General features: G+C 40.1%; 1 protein-coding gene across 1 annotated transcript; it reads left to right on the top strand.

The window, feature by feature from the left end:
- Positions 1–19,456: 19,456 nt before the first annotated feature.
- Positions 19,457–19,802, top strand: LOC112629029 (40S ribosomal protein S27-like). Its single transcript, XM_025392464.1, has one exon. It carries the CDS (start codon positions 19,485–19,487, stop codon positions 19,737–19,739), a length of 255 nt encoding a protein of 84 aa, XP_025248249.1. The 5' UTR covers positions 19,457–19,484; the 3' UTR covers positions 19,740–19,802.
- The last annotated feature ends 3,726 nt before the right edge of the window (positions 19,803–23,528 follow it).

Genomic DNA, 23,528 nt, shown 5'->3' with positions numbered 1-23,528 from the left:
GATAAAATATCATATCCAAATCATGGAATATTCTGCAACCATTAAAGATAATAATAATTTAATTGACAGAAGATGAAATCAGGTGCCCATTATACCATAGCTGCTGCTGTTGTTCTTATTATCACTAAATCAATAACAAGGAGTGGAAACTCTTTAAACATCAACAAACAATACTTCCTATGACAAGATTTCAAAAAAACCAACACCATTATCTTCAAAAACAAAAGTCACAATTAAAATGGATTACTAAAGATATTTGAATAACCCAAAAGAAGAAGGAAAGGTGAGAAAAAGGAACAAAAGACATGGAGAACAAATTTAAAACAAATTATAAAATGGTAAACCTAAGTTCAAACATATCAACACTAACATTAATTGTGAATGGTCTAAACAAGCCAATTAAAAGAATGAGATTGTTAGAGGGGAAAAACAAAACTACTCAAGTATATTCTATGCATAGGAAACTCACCTCGAACATGATATACGTAGGTTAAAAGTAAAAGGATGGGCCAGGCACAGTGGCTCATACCTGTAATCCCAGCACTTGGGGAGGCTGAAGGGAGTGGATCACTTGAGTCCAGGAGTTCAAGACTACCCTGAGCAACATGGTGAAACCCCATCTCTACAAAAAAATTAAAAATTAGTCAGACATGGTGGCAGGCGCCTATAGTCCCAGCTACTCTGAAGGCTGAGGCAGGAAGATTGCTTGAGCCTGGGAGGTCAAGGCTGCAGTGAGCCAGGATTGTATCACTACACTTCATCCTGAGGAGCAAAAAAAAAAAAGTTAAGTGGCATGGTTGTATTAGTATCACACAAAGTATCTTTATAACAAAGAAAATTTTCAGAGATAAAGAGGGACATTATATAAGGATAAAAGGATCAATTCACCAAGAAAACATACATTCCTTAATGCATATACAATTAACAACACAGTCTCAAAATACTTGAAGAAAAGCTGACAGAACTGAACAAGAAATAGAAAAAGCCACAGTTATGTTTGGAGACTTCAACACTACTCTCTAGGTAATAGATACAATTAGTAGATGGAAAAAAAATTAGCAAAGACATAGAAGCACTGAACACCACCACTAATCCACTTGCTCTAATTAACATACAGTAAACATTCCCCACAACAATAGTGAAATACACATTCTTTTCAAGTATGCATGGGACAGTCACCATCTCCTGAGTCATAAAACAAACCTTAGCAAAATGAAAATAATGGAAATCATAGAAAGTATGACCTCTAACCAACATAGAATTAAATTAGGAATAGGTAACAAAGATAACAGAAAAATCCCCAAACACTTTACTTCAAAATAATCCGTGATTCAAAAGGGAAGTCTCAAGGAAATTTTTTTTAATTTTAACTATCAGAAAATAAAAATAAAACACATCAAAATTTGTGATATGCCTCTGAGGCAGTGCTGGGTGAAATCAACATTAAATGTTTATAGTAAAAGAAAATAAATGCTTCAAATAGTCTAAGATTTGACAGTCTTTTCCTCTTTTACTAGGAAAAGAATAGTAAAATAAACCCAAAGCAAGAAGAAAGAAACAGCCGTAATCCGTGAAATTGAAAGCAAAAAAGAAAAGAGGAAATTAGTAAAACAAATAGTTCCTTCTTTGAAAAGATCAGTGAAATTGATAAACCTCTAGCAAGACTAACAAAGAGAAAAAGATAAAATACACTAATTGCCAATATCAAGAATGAAAGAGGGACTATCATTATAGACCACACAGATACCAAAATAACAATAAGGGCATACTCCAAACAACTCTATGCACATAAATTTGACAACTGAGGTGAAATGAACAAACTGCTCAAAAAACACAAACTAAAAAATTCACCCAGATGATATAGGTAACCTGAATAGTTCTATGACTATCAATGAAATCAAATTAATAACACCTTCTGAACGAAAATTTGGGTGGCCCACATACCTTCACTGTGAATTCTACCAAACATTTTAAAAAGCAACATGCAAATTATGTTAATCTTTTTCAGAAAACAGAAGAGCAGAGAATACTTCCTAGGTCATTTTGTGAAGTCAGAGGCCATTACCTTGATATCAAAACTGCACAATAAGAGTACAAGGAAAAGAAAATTAAACACCAAATTCTCTAATAAACATGGATGAATAAATCTTCAACAAAGTATCAGCAAATTGAATCCAGCAGTATAAAAAGAATAACACACCACAATCAAGCAGGGTATAGCCCTGGAATGCAAGCCTAGTTCATGTCTGAAACTCATTCATGTAACTCATCATATTAAAGCTCTAGAGAGGGAATGTCACATGATTATAGATTGATGCAGAAAAAGCATTTGAAAAAAAAATCCAAATTTATTATGACAAAAATTCTCACAAACCAGGAATAGAAGAGATCATCCTCAATCTCCTAAAAGGCATCTAGAGAAAACCTACAGTTAACATCATACTTAAGGTCAGCTGAATGTTTTCAAGCTAAAACTGGAAACAAAACAAGAATATTCACTTTTACTTGTCCTATTCACTATCAGGAAGTCTTAGCCAGAGTAACTGACAAGAAAATGAAATAAGACATACAGAATAGAAAGGAGGAAATAAAACTGTCCCTATTCCTAAATAATATGATTGTCCACATAGAAAAAATAAATTAATTAATATGTGAGTTTAACAAGGCCTCAGGATACAAGGTCACCTCACAAAATTCAATCTTACTTCTATATACCAAAACAAACATTGAAAATTAAAATTTTAAAGACTGATCAAAGATAGCCAACTAGAAGTAGCTAGCCAGCATGTGCCAGAAACATCCAGGTGTGCACACTGGGAATTATCAAGGAAATAACTGGATCCACAGAGAATAGAGAGGAGCCAGGCAGGACAACTGCCCACTTGGTAGCTGCAAGGAGCCAGAGGAGGCTCCCCTTCCACAGAAACAGTGAGTGAGTGAGAGACCCCAGGGACCCACGCTTCTTCCACAGATCTTTGCAACACTGGGATCAGGAGGTCCCCTCATGAACCCTCTCACCAGGGTTCACTATGACATACAGAACTAGGTGGAGTCTGGGCAGAGCCACTGATCAGGGTCCTGGGAGCCTTGGGTCCCCGGGCATCCCAGCATTAGCACCCACAGCTCCCACAAAGGGATAGGTTAGGCTCCCTTAAGGGAAAGGGGCTGAATCCAAGGGGCTGAACAGAGACGGTCAACAGGCTTCACTTCCACCGGCACCTAGCGGGTAAGACCCACTAGCCTGGGACTCCAGCCACATGTGAAGGCAGCAGCTCCCCACCTCCCTGAGAGGGAGCTCCCTGAGGGAGGGGTGGGCCATCATCTTTGCTGTTTTGCAGCCTTTGCTGTTGCTGCCTTCAGGCACTGGAGAGCCCAATCTGATGAGGGACTGACTGGCCCCCCAGCACAGTGCAGTTGCCCTACAAAAAAGCATTCAGACTGTTTTTTACATGGGTCCCCCACCCCATTTCTCCTTACTGGGCAAGACCTCTCAACCTGGGACTCCACTCACCAACCCCAGCAGTACCCCGACCCCCACCCGGGCAATCGGGCCAGTAGCAGCTCCTCACCTCCCTGGGGCAGAGCTCCCAGCGGGAGGGCAGGCCTGGAAAGTCTGTTGGGACAGGGGATGGTACAGACCCCTAGCACAGAGCAGCTGCCTCACGGAAAAGCGACTGGACTGTTCCCCTCCTATGCAAGTCCCACCCTCACTTCTCATGGGCTGTGTCCGCCTAACCTGGGACTCCAGCACAGCCACCCTGTCCCCGCCTAAACACTTCAATCAGAGGCAGCCCAGCATTTCTCTCAGGAGGAAATCCCGGAGTCAACCTAGGAACAAAGGGCCTAGTGTCTAGACTGGCACCTGTAGCACAGAGCAGCCACCACACAGAAAGGAGTCTAGCCCCTCTTCCCGGGGAGCCCCTACCCCGCCCTCTCTTTCAGGCAGGGCCGCCAGCTCAGGATCGCAGAACAGCCACCCTGGCTGAGCGCACCCACTGGCAGTGGCTCTGGGTGTCCCTAGGGAGAGGCTCCCAGAGGCAACCGACAGGCCCCCAGAGGCAATCGACAGCCTCTCTGTCGCGGCCACAGCAGCGGTTCTGCCCCTGCTGTCCTTGGTCTGGGGAAGAAACAAAGAGCCTGGGCGCTACCCCTGAGCTTCCAGAATGCCACTGTGACCACAGAGAAAGGAGCGTGGTCTCTCCTCCCAGTGAGCCCTCGACATCCGCTCCCCAACAAGCGGGGCCCCCAGCTCAGGCCAGCAATGCAGCCGCCCCACCAGCTGGTTGAACGCCCCTAGAAGCAGCAGCTCCGCGTTTCTCAGAGGTGGAACTCCCAGGAACAACCAAAAGCCCCTCTGCCACTGTCTCTGCAGGGAAACTGCTCTTGCTGCCCTCAGACTGGGGAAGGACCAAAGACCCGGGTGCTTTATTCACAACTCTAGCAAGCTGCAGTTGCCCCTAGGAGAGGAAGCCACTATGTCTCCCACGGGCCTCACCTAACCACTGCTTGTCACCAGGCAGCCCCCCAGCTTGGGCCCACAGTGCAGCTGCCCCATCCCAGGCTGATCATACTGATTGCAGCTTGGCACCCCTCTGAGGTGGAGTCCCAGGAGACAAGTGAAAGACCCTCAGCCACAAACACTGCTTAGGTGGAACTTCCTTTGCTGCCTCCAAGCTGGGGAGGAAACATAAAGCCTGAGCTTGCCCCAGAGCTGGGGTGGGCAGCCTGGGAGTGCAAAGCTGTGATCTACAGCCAGCACTCAAGTGGGAGAGGAGCCCACACTTTTCAGGGCATAGAGAGGAAGCAAGGGAGGCAGCTGTGAGGAAATACAGAGGAACCACACGGCTGAGAAAGAACCTACTGACAATTATGCTTAACTGCCACCTAGTGGCTCACACCCCAAACTTCAACACCAAAAATACTTGGCTAACATAACCCGCTGTGAAACGAACAAGAATTCAGCCACAAAGTGCCTGCACAAAGCCTCACCCTCTGAAAACTTCCAGAAAAGAAGCCTATTGAGTGTACTCAATCTACACCACAGCTAAAGGAACACCCACATGCAGAGATGAGAAAGAACCAGGCAATTCAAAAGACCAAAGTGTCTTCATTCCTCCAAACAACCTCACTAGTTCTCCAGCAAGGGTTTTTAACTGGGCTGAGATGGCTGAAATGACAGAAATAGAATTCAGAATATGGATAGGAGTGAAGATTAAGATTAAGGGGAACATCAAAACCCAATCAAAGGAATCTAAAAATCACAATAAAACAATACAAGAGCTGACAGACAAAACAGTGTAAAAAAGAACCTAACTGATCTGATAGAGCTAAAAAACACACAACAATAATTTCATAATGCAATTGCAGTAGCAACAGCAGAATAGACCAAGCTGAGGAAAGAATCTCAGAGATTGAAGACTGGCTCTCTGAAATAAGACCATCAGACAAAAATAAAGAAAAAATAATGAAAAGGAATAAACAAAACCTCCAAGAAATATGGGATTATGTAAACAGATCAAATCTACAACTCATTGCATCCCTGAAACAGACATGGGATAAAGCAAGCAACTTGAAAACATATTTCAGGATATCACCTGATATGGATTCATGTCCCTGCCCAAATCTCACATCAAATTGTAATCCCCAGTGTTGGAGGAGGGGACTGGTGGGAGGTGATTGGATCATGGGGGTGGATTTTCCCTTTTCTGTTCTCCAGATAGTGAGTGAGTTATCACAAGATCCGGTTGTTCAAAAGTGTGTAGCATCTCTCCCTTTGTTCTCTTCCTCTGTTCCAGCCATATAAGATGTGCCAACTTCCCCTTCACCTTCCACTATGATTGTAAGTTTCCTGAGGCCTCCCCAGAAGCAGCAGCCTATATAGCCTGCAGAATCATAAGCCAATTAAACCACTTCCAGACACATAATCATCAGGTTCTCCAAGGTTGAAATGATGGAAAAAATGTTAAAAACAGCTAGAGAGAAAGGGCAGGTCAGCTACAAATGAAACCTCATCAACATTCTCAAAGAAAAAAATGTCTAACCAAAAATTTCAAATCCAGTCAAACTAAGCTTTATAAGTTAAGGAGAAATAAGATCCTTTTCAGGCAAGCAAATGCTAAGGGAATTTGTTACCACTAGACCTGTCTTACAAGAGCTCCTAAAAGGAGCACTAAATATAGAAAGGAAAGACCATTACCACCTACCACAAAACACATTTAAGTACACAGACCAGTGACACTACAAAGAAACCACACAACCAAGTCTGCATAATAACCAATTAACAACATGATGGCAGGATCAAATCCATACACATCAATACTAACTTTGAATGTAAATGGGCTAAATGCCCCCAAATAAAAGGCACAGAGTGGCAAGCTGATTAAAGAAGCAAGATCCAGTGGCATGCTGTCTTCAAGACACCCATCTCACATGCAGTGACACCCATTGGCTCAAAATAAAGAGATGGAGAAAAACCTACCAAGCAAATGGAAAACAGAAAATAGCAAGGGTTGCAATCCTAATTTCAGACAAAATAGAATTTAAACCAACAATGATCAAAAAAGACAAAGAAGGAAATTACATAATGGTAAAGGGCTCAATTCAACAAGAAAAACTACTATCCTAAGTATATATGTACCCAACACAGGAGCACCCAGATTCATAAAGCAAGTTCTTAGAGACCTATGAAGAGACTTAGATTCCCACACAATAATGGTGGGAGACTTCAACACCCCACTGACAGGATTAGACAGATCCTCAAGGCAGAAAATTAACAAAGATATTCAGAACCTGAACTCAACACTTAACTAAATGGACCTAGTAGATATCTACAGAACTCTCCACCTAGAAACAAGAGAATATACATTCTTCTCATTGCCACATGGTGTATACTCTAAAATTGACCACACAATCAGACATAAAATAGTTCTTAGCAATTAAAAAAAAATCATACCAACTACACTCTCAGAGCAGAATGCAATAAAAAGTAGAAAACAATACTTAGAAAATTGCTCACAGCCATATAATTACATGGAAATTAAACAACTTTCTCCTGAATGACTTTTGGGTAAATAATAAAATTAGAGAAGAAATAAAGAAGTTCTTCAAAACTAGTGAGATCAAAGATACAATATACCAGAATCTCTGGTACACAGCTAAGGCAGTGTTAAGAGGAAAAGTTATAGCACTAAACACCCACATCAAAAAGTTAGCAAGATCTCAAATTAACAACCTAAAGTCACAGCTAGAAGAACTAGAGAAGCAAGAGCAAACCAATACCAAAGCTAGCAGAAGACAAGAAATAACCGAAACCAGAGCTGAATTGAAGGAAATTGAGATATGAAAAACCATATGAAAGATAAATGAATCCAGGAGTTGGTTCTTTGAAAAAAATAATAAAATAGACTGCTAGACTAATAAAGAAAAAAAGAGAAAATCCAAATAAACACAATTACAAATGACAAAGGGGACATTACCACTGACCTCACAGAAATACAAAAAAAATCAAAGACCCTGTGAATACCTCTATGCACAAAATTAGAAAATCTAGAAGAAAAGGAAAAATTTCTGGACACATACATCCTACCAAGCCTAAACCAGGAAGAAACTGAATCCCTGAACATACCAATAATGAGCTCTGAAACTGAATCAGTAATAAAGAGCCTGCCAACCAAAAAAAAAAAAAAAAAACAGCCCAAGACCAGATGGATTCACAGCCAAATTCTAGGAAGGAGATGTATTAAGAAAAGCTGTTACCATTCCTACTGAAACTACTCCAAAAAAATGTGAGGCTAGCATGTTCCTGACACCAAAATCTGGCAGAGAGACAACAAAATAAAGAAAACTTCAGGTGAATATCCTTGATGAACATAGATGAAAAAATCCTCAACAAAATACTAGCAATATGGATCCAGTGGCACATCAAAAAGCTAATCCACCACAATCAAGTAACCTTTAGTCCTGGGATGCAAGGTTTGTTCAACATATGCAAATCAATAAATGTGATTCATCACATGAATGGAGCTAAAGACTAAAACCACATGATTATCTCAATAGATACGGAAAAGTCTTTGGTAAAATTCAACGTCCCTTAAAGTTCAAAATCCTCAGTAAACTAGGCATTGAAGGAACATACTTTGAAATAATAAGAGCCATCTATGAAAAACCCACAGCCAACATCATACTGAATGGGCAAAAGTTGGAAACATTCCCCCTTGGAAAATGGCACAAGACAAGGATACCCTGTCTCACCACTCCTATTCAACATAGTATTGGAAGTCCTGGCCAAAGCAATAATGCAAGAGAAAGAAATAAAAGTCATCCAAATGGGAAGACAGGAAGTCAAACTATCCCTGCTTGTAGATGATAAGATTCTATATCTAGAAAAATCCCATTGCTTCTGCCCAAGAGCTACTTAAGCTGATAAACAACTTCAGCAAAGTTTAAGGATGCAAAATCAACTTACAAAAATGAGTAGCATTCCTATATGCCAACAACATCCAAGCCAAAATGTGAATCAGGAACACAATCCCAGGTTCACAATTGCCACAAAAAGAATAAAATGCCTGGGAATATAGCTACTGGGGGTGAAAGATCTCTACAATGAGAATTACAAATCACTGCTCAAAGAAATCAGAGATGACATAAACAAATGGAAAAATATTCCATGCTCATGGATAGGAAGAATCAATATCATTAAAATGTCCATATTGCCCAGAGCAATTTACAGATTCATTGCTATTCCTATCAAACTACCAATGACTTTTGTCACAGAACTAGAAAAATTTATTTTAAAATTTAGATGGAAACAAAAAGCCCAAATAGCCAAGGCAATCCTGAGCCAAAAGAACAAAGCTGGAGGCATCTTTCTACCCAACTTCAAACTATACTACAGGGCTATAGTAACCAATCAAAACAGTATGGTACTGGTAGAAGAACAGATACATAGACCAATGGAACAGAATAGGGAGCCCAGAAATAATGCTGCACACCTACCACCATCTGATCCTCAGCAAAGCTAACAAAAACAAGCAATAGGAAAAGGACTCTCTATTCAATAAATGGTTCTGAGATAACTGGCTAGCCATGTAGAGAATAGTGAAGCTGGACCCCTTCCTTATACCATATACCATACACAAAAATCAACTCAACATGAATTAAAAACTTAAAGGTAAAACTATAAAAACCCTGGAAGATAACCTAGGAAGTACCATTCTGGACAGAAGAACAGGCAAAGATTTTATGACAAACACACCAAAACCAATTACAATAAAAGCAAAAATTGATAAATGGGATCTAATCAAACCAAATAGCATTTGCATAGCAAAAAAAATTTTTAATTAAAAAAATTTAAAAACTGTCAACAGAGTAAACAGACAATCTACAGAATGGGAAAAAATATTTCCCTATACATCTGTGTGCCTGACTATACATCTGACAAAGCCCTAATATCCAGCATCTATAAGGAACTTAATAAAATTTACAAGCAAAAAACAACCCTACTAAAAAGTGGACAAAGGACTTTAACAGACACTTTTCAAAAGACAACATACACACAGCCAACAAGCATATAAAAAAATGCTTAATTTCAGTAATCATTAGAGAAATGCAAATCAAAACCACAATGAGATGTCATCTCTCTCCAAGCAGAATGGCTATCATTAAAAAGCCAAAAAATAACAGATGTTAGTGAGGTTGTGGAGAAAAGGGAACATTTATCCACTGTTGGCAGGAGTGTAAATTAGATCATTGTGGAAAGCAGTATGGTGATTCCTCAAAGAACTTGAAATGGAATCACCATTTAGTCCAGCAATCCCATTATTGAGTATATACTGAAAGGAATATAAATCATTCTGCCATAAAGACATGTGCACTCAAATGTTTGCATTCAAATTTGCAGCACTATTCACAATAGCAAAGACATGGAATCAATATAAATGCTCATCAATGACAGACTGGATAAAGAAAATGTCATACATACACACCATGGAACACTATGCAGTCATAAAAAGGAATGAGATCATATCCTTTAAAGGAACATCAATGGAGCTGGAGGCCATTATCCTTAGCAAACTAATGCAGGAACAGAAAACCAAATATCATGCATTCTCACTTGTAAGTGGGAGCTAAATAATGAGAACACATGGACACAAAGAAAGAAACAATAGACACTGGGGCCTACTTGAAGTTAGAGGGTGGGAGGATGAAGAAGAGCATAAGAAATAACTACTAAGTTGTATTAGTCCATTTTCACACTGTTGATAAAAACATACCCAAGACTGTGTAATTATAAAGAAAACAAGGCTTAATGGACTCAAGTTCCACATGGCTGGGGAGACCTTGCAATCATGGCAGAAGGCAAAAGGCATGTCTTACATGGTGGCAGACAAGAGAGAACAACAGAACTTGTGCAGGGAAACTCCCCTTTATAAAACCATCAGATCTTGTGAGACTTATTCACTATCATGAGAACAGCACAGGAAAGACCACCCCTATGACTCAATTATCTCCCACTGGGCCCCTCCCAGAAAACATGGGAATTGTGGAAGCTACAATTCAAGATGAGATTTGGGTGGGGACACACCAAATCATATTCCGAGTACTATGTTTAGTATATGGGTGACAAAATAATTTGTACACCAAACCACTGTGACACAAATTTACCTATATAACAAACCTGCACATGTACCCCTAAGCCTAAAATAAAAGTTAAAGAAAACAAAAGTTAAAGAAAAATTTAAAAAACTAAAATTTAAAAAATGCAGTGTCATTTGCAATAGTTCCAAAGAGAAAATATTTAGCTATAAATCTAGCAAAGTATATATAAAGTATGATGAAAACAAAGCACTAATGAAAGAAATTAAAGAAAATCTAAATAAACAAAGAAACATATAGGGTGTTAAGAACTGAATGTTTCTGTACACACCCACCACAAATTATATGTTGAATCCCTAACCCCTTAAGGGATTCTATTTGTGGAGATGAGGGGCTCTAAGGAAACAAAGTTAAATAAGGTCATAAGAGTGGGGCCTTGATCCAATAGGATTAGTGGATTTATAAGAAGAGACACCAGCAAGCCCACTCTCTCTCTCTCTCCACACATACACAAGAAAGAGATCATATCAGGACCCAATGAGAAAGTGGCCATCTACAACCCAAGGGGAGACCCCTCACCAGACACCAACCCTACTGGCACCTTGATCGTGGACACCTAGTCTCCAGAACTGTAAGAAAATAAATTCCTGCTGTTAAACCACTCGGTCAATGGTATTTTGTAACAGCAGCCCAAGCAGACAAATATACCATGTTTGTGAATTAAAAGAGTCAACAAAGTAAAAAATGATAATTCTATCCAAATTAATCTAGAGATTTAATACCATTTCTATCAAAATCTCAACAGGATTTTTGCATATAAAAGCCAGTTCTCAAATTTATACAGAAAGACAAGCAACTAGAATAGCCAAAACAATTTTTAAAAATAAGAATAAAGAACTACACTCCCTAAATTTAAGATTACTAAAACCTACAGTAATAAAAAAAAAATGATGTTGGTCAAAAATAGATACATAGATCAATGGAACAAAATGGAGGATCCATACATAAGCCATAAAGTATAGGCAATTTTTAACAAAGGTAAAAGTAATTCAATGGAGAAAGGATAGTCTTTTTCACAAGTGGTGTTGGAACATCCTTATGCAAAAATATGAAACCTCAACCTAGGCCTCACGACTTACACAAAAATTAACTCAAAATGTATCATAGGTTAAAAGGTGAAAATAGAAATCTAAAACTTTTAGGAGAAAACTTTTGTGACCTGGAGTTAGGCAACGAGTTCCTAGACATGAACCAAACACACAATCCGTAGAAAAATTAATAAATCAGACTTTATCAAATTATTACCTTTTGCTCTGTGACAGACACTTTTAGGAGACTGAAAAGACTAGCTACAGACTTGGAAAAAATACTGGTAAGTCACATATCTGACAAAAGACTCCTGAATATATAAAGAACTCTCAAAACTCAAAAAATGAAGAACCCAATTTAAAAATTGGCAAAAGACTTAAAACGGATATTCACAGTGGATAACGCCTGTAATCCCAGCACTTTGGGAGGCTGACATGGGCAGATCTCTTGAGTCCAGGAGTTCAAGACCAGCCTGGTCAACATGGTGAAACCTCATCTCTACTAAAAATACAAAAATTAGCCAGGTGTGGTGGCACGCACTGTAATCCCAGCTACTCGGGAGGCTGAAGCATAAAAATTACTTGAACCCCAGAGGCAAAGGTTGCAGTGAGCTGAGATCACACCTCTGTACTCCAGCCTGGGCAACACAGTGAGATTCAAAAAAAAAAAAAACAAAATAACCCAAACCAATGATACATAGATATCAATGAAAAGATGTTCAGTATCATTAGCCATCACAGAAATGCTAATTAAAACCACAATTAGATATCACTACATGCATATTAGGATGAATAAAATTGAAAATAGTGACCATATTTATAAAGGTAAATATAAATATAATCCCTCCCAAAGTGCTGGGATGACAGGCATTATCCACTGTGCCTGGCCTGTATATCATTGTTAGTGAATATCTGTTTAACTCTTTTGCCAATTTTTAAACTGTGTTCTTAATTTTTTAAGAGTTTTGAGAGTTCTTTATATATTCAAGGGTCTTTTGTCAGATACATGACTTACAAATATTTTTTTCCAAGTCTGCAGCTAGTCTTTTCAGTGTCTTAAAAGTGTCTGTCACAGAGCAAAAGTTAAGAAGTTGACAAAGTCTGATTTAGTAAGTGCTGCAAGCATGTGGGTCAGCTAAAGCTCTCATACATTGCTGTGAGAATGCCAAACAGTACAGCTTTTATGAAAAGCATTTTGGCAGTTTCTTATAAAGTTAAACATACACTTACCATATGATCCAGCAATCCCACTCCTAGATGTTTACCATAGTGAAATGAAATATACATTCACACAAAAACCTATATACAAATGTAAATATCAACTCTAGTCTTAACCACCTAAAACTGGAAACAATCTAACTGTCCCTCATTGGGTAAAGGGATAAACAAACTGTGATGCAGTTATACAATGAAATACTACTTCACAATAAGAAGGAACAGTCTACTGAGGCATGCAGCAAATTGGGTGAATCTTAACGGCATTTATGCTAAGTGAAAGAGGCCAGTATCAAAAGGCTCTCTTCTGTATCATTACATTTATGTAATAACCTCAAAAAGAAAAAAAAATTATAATGATGGATCAGTGGTTGCTGGGATTGGAGTGGTGTGGTGTAGGGTGTGACTAAAAGGGAGTAGCACAACAGTGTCTTTTGGTGGTGCAACTGTTCTGTACCCTAATTGCAGAGGTAGTTTCATAAATTTTTACATGTACTAAAATTTATAGAAAACTATACATACAACAAAGTCCATTTTTGGTATATTAACTTAAGAAATAATTTTCAAAAAACAGAAGAACATTACATTGGTAGGATCATTTTGACCAAATTCTTTGAGTCTGAGAATTGTATTAAAAAGATATGCTATTAGCATCTGAATCAAAATGCAGATTTGAATGCATCATGAAAATGTGGACATGAATTTGACTGAGTTATATTTATAGGCCTCGGGCTAAGATGCAGATCACAATCTTTAGTTGGTGCAGTACTTGTATACCTTAGAGAATTTCTTGGCAGAGATCTAATTTATCATAAGTAAGATTACCAGTCTAGAGACTTTTGCAAGGCTACTCCTTGATAACATGACTGGCCAAATCAAATTGGATCTGATGATCAATATTCTTCATAATAAAGAGACTAAGCCAGCTCGGTTAAAAGAGTCAGTCTCCCTCAATGTACTAAACTGTATTTGCTATGTCTTATTCTCCAAGAACTGCCTGTTTGATAGACATCTATGATACAAATGGTCAGAAACTCCCTGTCCGGATATCAACTAGAGCTCACTGTCTCCATTAGTACTTTTACCATGCCAGAATTTAATTGAACTTGAGAGCTTATGTTTGCCAACCTCTTCTAAATATAGTGCTTACAAACTTTATACAAAGTGGAATACTTGGGCACTTAAAACTTTACTTTTTCTTGTTTGGGAAATCAGTAACAGACATGGGAGAAGAATCCTCAAGCAAAGTAAAAGTAAAATGATGTTGAAGAGGCTCTAGAATAATACCATTTCCAGAGACATTCACTTATTCATTTACTCCTTCATTCATCTATTCAACAAATATTTGCAGAGTACCAACTACGTGGCAGGCATAGTTGTACAAGACAGATAAGACCCCTGCTCATAAAGCTTGTAATCCAATAAAGGAGAAGGACAAATAATAAGCAACTAGCTAAACAAATAAGATATTTACATATTATAATAGGCATTAGGAAGAAACAACCAGGTGGGGCAATAGAGGGTAAAATGGGGGAACCACTTTAGAAGGAATGGTCAGAAGAGGTCCTCAACAAACGTAATATTTGGGCTGAGCCCTGACGGATGAGAATAAGATGGCTGTGTGAAAATGAATGAATTGGATATGGACACGGTGAATGAGAATGCCTTAAGGCAACGGTGCATTTGAGTAACAGAAAGGCCAGTGTGGTTAGGAAGCAGTGAATGAGAGGGAAGCATGATATAAAATATGTCTGAGAAGTGCAGCAGACAAATCAGACATAACTTATAGGTCAAGGTTGAGTTCAAAATTTATTGTAAGAGAAATAGGGAGTTATTAAAGACTTTTAAGCAGGAGAGCGACATATCTAGTTTGTTATTTGAAAAAACCACCTGTAATCCCAGTACTTTGGGAGTCTGAGGGAGGAGGATCAGTTGAGCCCAGGAGTTTGAGAACAGCCTGGGCAACATGGCAAGAACCCATCTCTACAAAAAATAAAAAATATTCTGGGTATGGTGGCACATGTCTGTAGTCTTGACAACTTGAGAGGCTGAGTTGGAAGGTTTGCTTGAGCCTAGGAGGTGGAGCCTGCAGTGAGCCATTATCCTGCCACTGCACTTCAGCCTGGGCAACAGAGCAAGACTCTGCGTCAAACGAAAAAGAAAAAAAAAAAAACTAAACTAATTTTGTTAAACAGAGCATGGGTTGAAAGGGAGCAAGACTAAACACAATAATGCCAGTTGCACCTACGTGGCAGTGTTGAAGATGGGGAGAACTAGACAGATTTTAAATCTATTTTTGAGTTACAACCAACAAGAATTCTGATGGAATGAATGTGGGAGGGGTTGAAGGAATGGGAAAAGTCAAGTATAATGTTTAGAATTTTGGCCTGAGCAACTGAGAGTTTGGTAATGCCATTTATTGGAAAGGTTAATACTCAGGAAGACTAAGTTTGTGAGAGAAAGAAACCCCTCCATTTGTAACACATTAAATTTCAGAAGTCATGTGGACATTCGAATGAGAAATATTGACAGCAGACTGGATAGGTAAGAAGCTAAGTGGGGTAGGTCCGAGTTAGACTTAACCAGATTTTACACTAAAACCTTGGGGGGAGAGAGTGGATGGAAAAGGAAAAGAGCTCAAGATTGAATTCCAAGATATGACAACATTTGGAAATTAGGTAGAGAAGGAAAAACCAGCAAGAGAGGCTGAAAAGGAGCAGTTGCTATATTAATTTGTTCTCACATTGCTATAAGGAAATACCTGAGACTGGGTAATTTATAAAGGAAAGAGGTTTAATTGACTCACAGTTCCACATGACTGGGAAGGCCTTGGGAAACTTACAATAATGGTGGAAGGGGAAGAAAGGTACCTTCTTCACAGGACAGCAGGAAGGAGAAGTGCAAGCAGGGGAAATGCCAGATGCTTATAAAACCATCGGATCTTGTGAGACTCACTCACTGTCACAAGAACAGCATGAGGGGAACTGTACCTATGATCCAATTACCTTCACCCTTGGTCCTGCCCTTGATACATAGGGATTATGGGGACTACAATTCAAGATGAGATTTTGGGTGGAGACAGAACCAAACCATATCCATTGATGATATCAGTGGAAAACCAGCAGAGTTCAGTGTTTTTTGGAAGCCAAGAGATGAAAGTGATAGTAAATGGAGGAAAAGGTCAACCAGCCAACAACTGGAGTGGTTGATGCTGCTTAAAGGTCAAATCTAATGAGGCCAGATAACAGCTGTTTAGATGTACAGCATGGAACCATTGGTACCTACCGTTACGGAGAATGGTTTCAGTGGACAGGAAACCCATTTAAGTGGGAGTGCTGGGTAGAACCTTGACTGAAGTTAAAGTATGAATGAGAGATAAAGAAATGGAGGCAGTGAGTAGAGATAATGCATTCCAAAAGTTTCTCTATTTAGGGGAGCTGAGAAGTGGAGTCAAGAGAAAGTTTTTTAACATGGGAGATCTTAGAGCGTATTTGTATGCTGTTGGAAATCACCAGCTCAGAAGGAGAAACTGGTGATGTAGGAGAGAATGGATATAAAAGTAGCATCAAGGCCCTGGAGAAAGATGTGATCTTTGACAGCAGGTAGAGAAGGTGAATATACATGTGTAGTTAATTCTGTCCAGGAAATAATTAGGTTACCATGCCTACAACGTGACTCACCAGATTAAAGACTGTGTGAAGATCCAGCCCAGAGACACTCAGCTATATCTGTCCTATTACTCCCTTGCCATCATGCTGTCATGAGGGCAGTGGGCCAACAAGCCCAGCATGCCTCCAAAGGGAACTGGTTGAGGAGCGGAACCACGTCGAGGAAAATCTGTAATCATTGCTGCCCCACTGTGTATTTGGTTTCATGCAATTAATGAGTGAATTGATTTTATGTTATTAATAACATAATACTGTCACAGTTATTTCCTCTTGACCTCAAATTGTTCGTGGAACCTTAGAGGAGACCATAGTTTAGCCTGTAGCATACTCAACTAATAAAAGCGACAGCAATACAAGACTGATGAGAGTAAGAACATACTATTTTAAATATGTTGGTGGTGTGGGCTGGCTTGGCTTTGAGGAGTGCTGAGACCACTATGGTGGACAAACTCAAAACTGGGACAGAAATTTCCTCATGCAGACAGGGTCCACATGGTGATGATGAGGGGGGAAAAGGGCTACAGCTTTCTGTGTATCTGGTGTCCTTTAGATAACCAAAGGATTATCCTTTCAGGTTGCAGATTAAATCCAGGCATCACCTACAGTGGACATTCACATTGATAGAAGGCAAAGCTATGCTCAATCACTGGACAGTTCCAACCCTGCAGGATGAAGGCTTCAGTATCCATAGCTGAGGAGGGGCACAGCAGGAAGGAACTGACAGAGGCTAAATACACAGCGCCAGGACACAGGGCTACAGAAATCAGGGAGAGTGGATACTGGCAATGAATACAAGCTTCCTGGGCAGTCCTGCTGACTCCAGAGATTTCTTTTTGTCCCTCGCCCTCCAGCTTGCAGTTAAGCTCTAATAATAATATGTTTTTACTAAGTGGATTTGGAGTTACTTTATTTGGAGAGCTGGGTGCATTTTTCTACCAAATCGAAAGTAAGCATTCTTATTTTATCATAAAAAATACACACACACATGCATGCACACACACACACACATACTGGCAACATCCTAGAAATAGACCAGAATATACTCTAACTTAGGGTAAAGGAATAGAGCAGGAATCCATCATACAATCAAATCTTTTGACTCACAAACCCTGTCAAATCTCTTAGAGTCATCAAGACATTTCTCTAATCTTATGAGAATGCCTCCAAAGGCACGCCCGTGATGGCATGCACACAATTAGGAGTCACAAGCAGTCTGCACAGTTATGAACATAAACATGCAACCCAAGATTAAACACATCCCACATCAGGACAACCCTAAAAACAGCTGGATATCCTCCACTGGCTTCAAAGCTATCAGAGTGTGTACTCCAAGGTACCACACTGCTCATGCTCAGGAAGTTCTGCATGTTCTTAGGGATCTCAGCGTGACATCAAGCTCCACCCCTAACTGAGTGGGGTGAAGAACAACTCTTCCAGTTTGCAGAAGCTGCTAGACTGGAACGTGCAGATCTCACATGTTCCTTCTTGAGGAAGGAGCTCCCAACTCTCAACTCCCAGTAGAGTCATTTCTCCTATTGCATTTGAGGTTGGTTGACTTATGGTTCTTTCTTGATAACTGCATGTATTTGAAAATGACGTCCCAAAAACTTCCGCTCCCTGGCAATCTCTCGATGGCTACTCCTCTCCAAGAGTATTTGTCCATTTCTCTGTCACACAAACTGACACTCTACTGGGAGACATAGAGAAACTGTCTTCTCATGGCCATATCATAAGCTTATCACATAGGTCACATTTGTGCCCTTAAATAGAGTTTTCCCAATTTCATTCATCATTTTAGCGTGTGAGGGGTAACTTGTCCAACTTTCCCTGGACTTTTGATGCAGCTGAAAGATGTGACAGTGGGAAATGAGTAGCAGAGAAAACTTTGAGAAACATAGTTCATCTACATAGACACTGTTTATTGACCATAAGAAGACGGAAACAAAGACTGAGACTAGGAGCTGAAGATGGAGACTCACAGACATAGCAATGACTAAAACCTAAGGAGAAACCAGGCACAGTAGTCCCAGCTACTGAAGGGGCTAAGGCAGGATAATCACTTGAGCCCAGGAGTTCGAAGCTACAGTGTACTTATGATCACACCTGTGAATAGCCACTGTACTCCAGCCTGGGCAACATAGCAAGACCCTGTTTTAAAAGGAAAAGAAAAAAGCTCAGAGGGTGGAATGGAAATCAGGACAGGTGTGCTATGCTGACCATGGTCCTGAGAAATATTTGCCTATTGGGGCCTAGATGCTTCTCCTTATCCTGAGGTATTGGTGACTTTCATACAACTCTCTTTGGGACATCTCAACTAGGCGAGGAAGGAGGTGGTGGTAGGAGAGAAGGCAAGACTGAGAGGGTGAGAGAGATGGACTGTCACTCTTGGAGAGGCACCATTTCCCTAACTCCCAGGGATAAAAGGAAAAGATTTTCTGAACAACATCTTCAATGAGTTATAATTACCAAAAAAGAAACCACTAACAACACTTAAAAATCAAATCTTTGAAAGAGGCTAAGAAATTTTGTGCCATAAGATACAGTACTGTATGAGTGAAGACATAAACAAATAACTGTAATCAGGTAATGAGCAGAATATCAACTGGGTAGAATTGAGGTATCATTGTGAGTTGAGTCATAACAACATTCTCCTCTCATTCCTCAACATTATCTCCTTGAGAGACCTCATCCATTCTCATGGCTTCAATATCATCCAATGCTTATGACCTCAACTTTATATTTTTACCTATGATCTCTCCTTTGAGCTCCAGAACTTAGTATCCAACTACCTTACTTTCCATCTCTACTTGGATGATTCATAGATGGGAATCCCCCTATCAGAATGCCAATGGGAGATACCAATTGGCAGTATAGAAAATAATGCTGCTTTCCGGCGGTGACAACCTACCCACACGAGAACATGCCTCTCGCAAAGGATCTCCTTCATCCCTCCCCAGAAGAGAAGAAGAGGAAACACAAGAAGAAACTCCTGGTGCAGAGCCCCAATTCCTACTTCATGGGTGTGAAATGCCCAGGATGCTATAAAATCACCACGGTCTTTAGCCATGAACAAACGGTAGTTTTGTGTGTTGGCTGCTCCACTGTCCTCTGCCAGCCTACAGGAGGAAAAGCAAGGCTTACAGAAGGATGTTCCTTTAGGAGGAAGCAGCACTAAAGGCACTCTGAATCAAGATGAGTGGGAAACCTTCTCAATAAACACATTTTGGATAAAAAAAAATAAAATAAAATAATGCTTCCATCGGATACTTAAATACAATATCAGAAAGTGGAAACATTCAGGGCAAAGGGAAAAAAATCCTAATGGGATAGGAAACTTGATCATAAGATGTGGTAGACTTACTGTAAGAAGATAGTGAATGATGAGAACAACCTCAAACAGGGGTATTTCCTGCTGATAGAAACTACAAATCAGAGCAGTTCTTTTCTGAATAGCCTGCAGAAGGAATTACTGGCTAGACATCTGTCTTCTCAGTTATGTCTGCACCCATGAATAGAAACATTGTCATCTAATGATAATAAATAAAATTCTCAATCTGGAAACTCAAAGTCTGAAGGAAACTCACATACACTTTTTTTTGAGACAGGGTCTTGCTCTGTCACCCAGGCTAGAGTGCAGTGGCATGATCTTGGCTCACTGCAAACTCAGCCTCCCAGGCTCCACCGATCCTCCCACCTCAGCCTCCCAAGTAGCTGGGACTACAGGTGCGCACCACTATGTCCGGCTACTTTTTGTATTTTCTGTAGGAGTAGGATTTCACTACGTTCACCACGCTGGGATACTTATAAATCAAGAAAAGCGAGATGAAGTCATCGGGGTCGAGAGCCCCCACATTCCAGAATCAAGGCTTGAAGGATGATGTCTTAGAGAAAGTAAAAATGTTACTTTACACAGTGTGTAATAAACTTATGGAATTCTTAGTTCTAGAAGTAACAGAGGCCAAAAACATAAATTAGGTTGAGAATTATTTGGATCCTTCCTTTGGTGGAGGCACCCTAGCAGATTAGCAAGGGAGTTTTATTTTGGGGGAATATAACTAATTTTGTAAGGCTGAAGCTCTGGAGAGATTTGTAAATGCCATCTTGGTGTCCCTTCTGTTTAAATTCACTTCGCAAAGAATCCAGGACCCCTCAAACCGCAGATCAATGTAGAAGTGAAACAAGACTGCTTAGAGATTACAGAAGATGGAGCTAATAGAGACCTGAATGTCAATATCTGGGACTAAGACCAGAACCAAGATAACCTGAACACCACGGATGCAGTCATAGAATGACATTTAGTGGCAAAAAGTCAGAACGAGCAAATTCAGAAGAGAGGAAGGAGATAGAGACTGGAGAGATGTCATCTTGGGGGCAAAGACTTGAGCATGGGTGAGGAGCAGGCTGTTACAGGCACAAAGCCATTGTACATCCCTTAGAAATAAGCCTGCCAATGGACCAGTGACCATTTCATGTACCTTTTGGACTTTGCAACAAAAAATACAACACGCACACACATTATAATGGCATCTAGGAATATGCTCTCATACAAAAAGTGGGGCATGAGAGGATACACACATTCCATAAAGTTTTTATTAGTGCCAAAAGCCAAGAAAGGAAGAGGGAAAGCATCCTTTGAACCAAGCACTGCACAGTTTTTCCCAATATGTCATGCACATGAGAATTTAATGAGTCACAAATTCCAGTGGGTATTTTTCCCTCAATTTTCCAGTTTGTTCTATTTTGCAAATATTTGTACTCAAATGATAATGTGACTTTTGTCATACAGCCACACTGACTCCCTCATGAAGAGCTTTATTTAGAGTCAGAAGACATCTGCTAAATTGAGATTTACAAAGAACTTATTAAACACAAACATAAATAGATGGGCTCTGAATATTATATTCTGAGCATTCACTTCCTTATGTACTTGCAAATTGTACACTAGCATGCAAAGCATCTCAAAAGAGCAATGCATAAAATCCCCATAGAATCTCTTTCTTCTGAGCACCTTGGAGATGTTCTTTCATCCAAAGCCATTAATTAGGAAGGTTAAACACTGCCTTCCTAGTTTGAAGCCTTTGTCTCTACAGGCTATTGATGCAGAACGTGGGAAAAGACTAAGTAAGTACTTTTGAGGATTATGACAATTGATGATTGACATCAAGGATCCATAATAGAGACACAGATTTCAGTCAAGTCTGGCAGTGGACGGGACATGCTACAGTACACGCCAAAATCCTTGAGAACATCATATTCCTGGGGAGCAGACTGTTTTATGATTTTCAGGCTCATAAGTGAGACAGAATTGGACTCATTGCTTCACTTGTGAAACCGTTACTTGGCACTGTCACAGTGACAAACCAATGGCCTAAAATGCAATTAGTTATTATGCATCCTTGTTAAGCAACAGCCTGGTTGCCACTGGCACTACATGTGAGCTGCAGTTAATGTGGCATGCCTAGCTAACAGGCAGGTCTCAGTTTGAATGAGATAAGGAACTCACTTCAAACAAGGCATTTCTTTACAGACTCCAGAAACTATTTTTTAAAAAAACACACTTTCTGCCAAATTAAAGAGAAGTTTTACAACATAATACAAATGCAGTGTTGAAGAAGTTCTGGGATCCCTCTGGAATTGTGTAATATTTTAGTAATATTTATCATTTATGTCCTGTAGTTAAGAAGATAAAGAGGGTCAGAAAAGCACAGCATATAAATTAGTTTCTGTGGCCTTTGATAAAAAATCTGTTTGCATTACATCATTTTAGTGGCTCTTGAATTGTGATTGAGGACATTATTGTCTCTCCAAGACTGACCACATCTCCTTAGGGAGTAAAGCCATTATATGGAAAACCTTGTACCCCTTGCCCTTCCCTTATAAATTTTAATCCTATAAAGAGGAAAAACATCAGTTTTACCATCTATCTGCAAATGCATGACCAATACCATGATAATGACAATGACCAAGTCCTCATTGCTCAACAAGATTGCTCTAGCAATTCAGAGCTGCCAGAGTCTCAAACCCACATGAAAGAAGGGTCCAGTGATCCGACTCCTACCTCTCCCAGCTGGTGTCCAATCATCCACAGTAAAAGCTTAGTAATTTCCCAAATGTGCAGCAATGGAACACAGATTTCCTCCCAAAAGAAATGCCTCTGAGATAGTGGGTCCTAATTATTGGAAGCTTTGGTTGTCAGTGTGGGATGTTCATGTTTGTGGCCTCTGGCAAATTTAGTGTATGAACAGCTCTAATTAATGGCCTCCCTAAATTCAGGCTTTTCATCCTGTAACTGTGCAGGCCCCACCCACTCTGACTCTGGGCTGGGCCTTGTGACTTCCTTTGGCCAATGGGACACTAGCAAATCTGACACATAAAAAGCTCTTCAAAATGTGTGAGTCTTCCTATTTCCTCCACTGTTTCTCTGTGACTGTCACGAGAACCCAGGCAAGCTAGTCTGCCAGAGGGATGTGTGGGCATGAGACATGGGCATGTGGCAGGTCCATGGAGGAGATCACAGCAATCCTAGCTATGGCCCTCAATGAGGCAGCCTTTGATATGGGCATAAGGCAGGGAAATACTAGGTAGAAAAGGGTGGGGTCCCTGGCAAACCTGGATCCTCAGCCCTAAATGAGAACTGTTTTCTCATCAGAATGTTGCTTTTCCAAAACCACCCTGTACTCATAAAAACCCCAAGTTCCACTAGCAGGAGAGCAGAGCAGGGCAGCAGAGAAGGAGAGAAGAAAAGCAGCAGCTGGATGTCAGATAAAAGCAGCTTGACTTCAGAGGAATGGCTTGACAGTGGGATTTTGGGGAAGAGTTCAGCCAAGGACAGCAGAACTCCAGGGGAAGATTATCTTCCCACGCCATCCCCCTTCCAGCTCCCCTTCCCGCTGAGAGCCACTTCCACTGCTCAATAAAATCCTCTGAATACACCACCCTTCAATTCATTCGTGTGACCTGATTC

This window comes from Theropithecus gelada, chromosome 7b (genome assembly GCF_003255815.1).
Source record: "Theropithecus gelada isolate Dixy chromosome 7b, Tgel_1.0, whole genome shotgun sequence".
NCBI lineage: Eukaryota > Metazoa > Chordata > Mammalia > Primates > Cercopithecidae > Theropithecus > Theropithecus gelada.
This window is presented reverse-complemented; position numbering and strand designations above follow the sequence as displayed.

Coding starts and splice junctions, on each gene's coding strand:
- LOC112629029 (XM_025392464.1), top strand. CDS start 19,485: ATGCCTCTCGCAAAGGATCTCCTTCATCCCTCCCCAGAAGAGAAGAAG.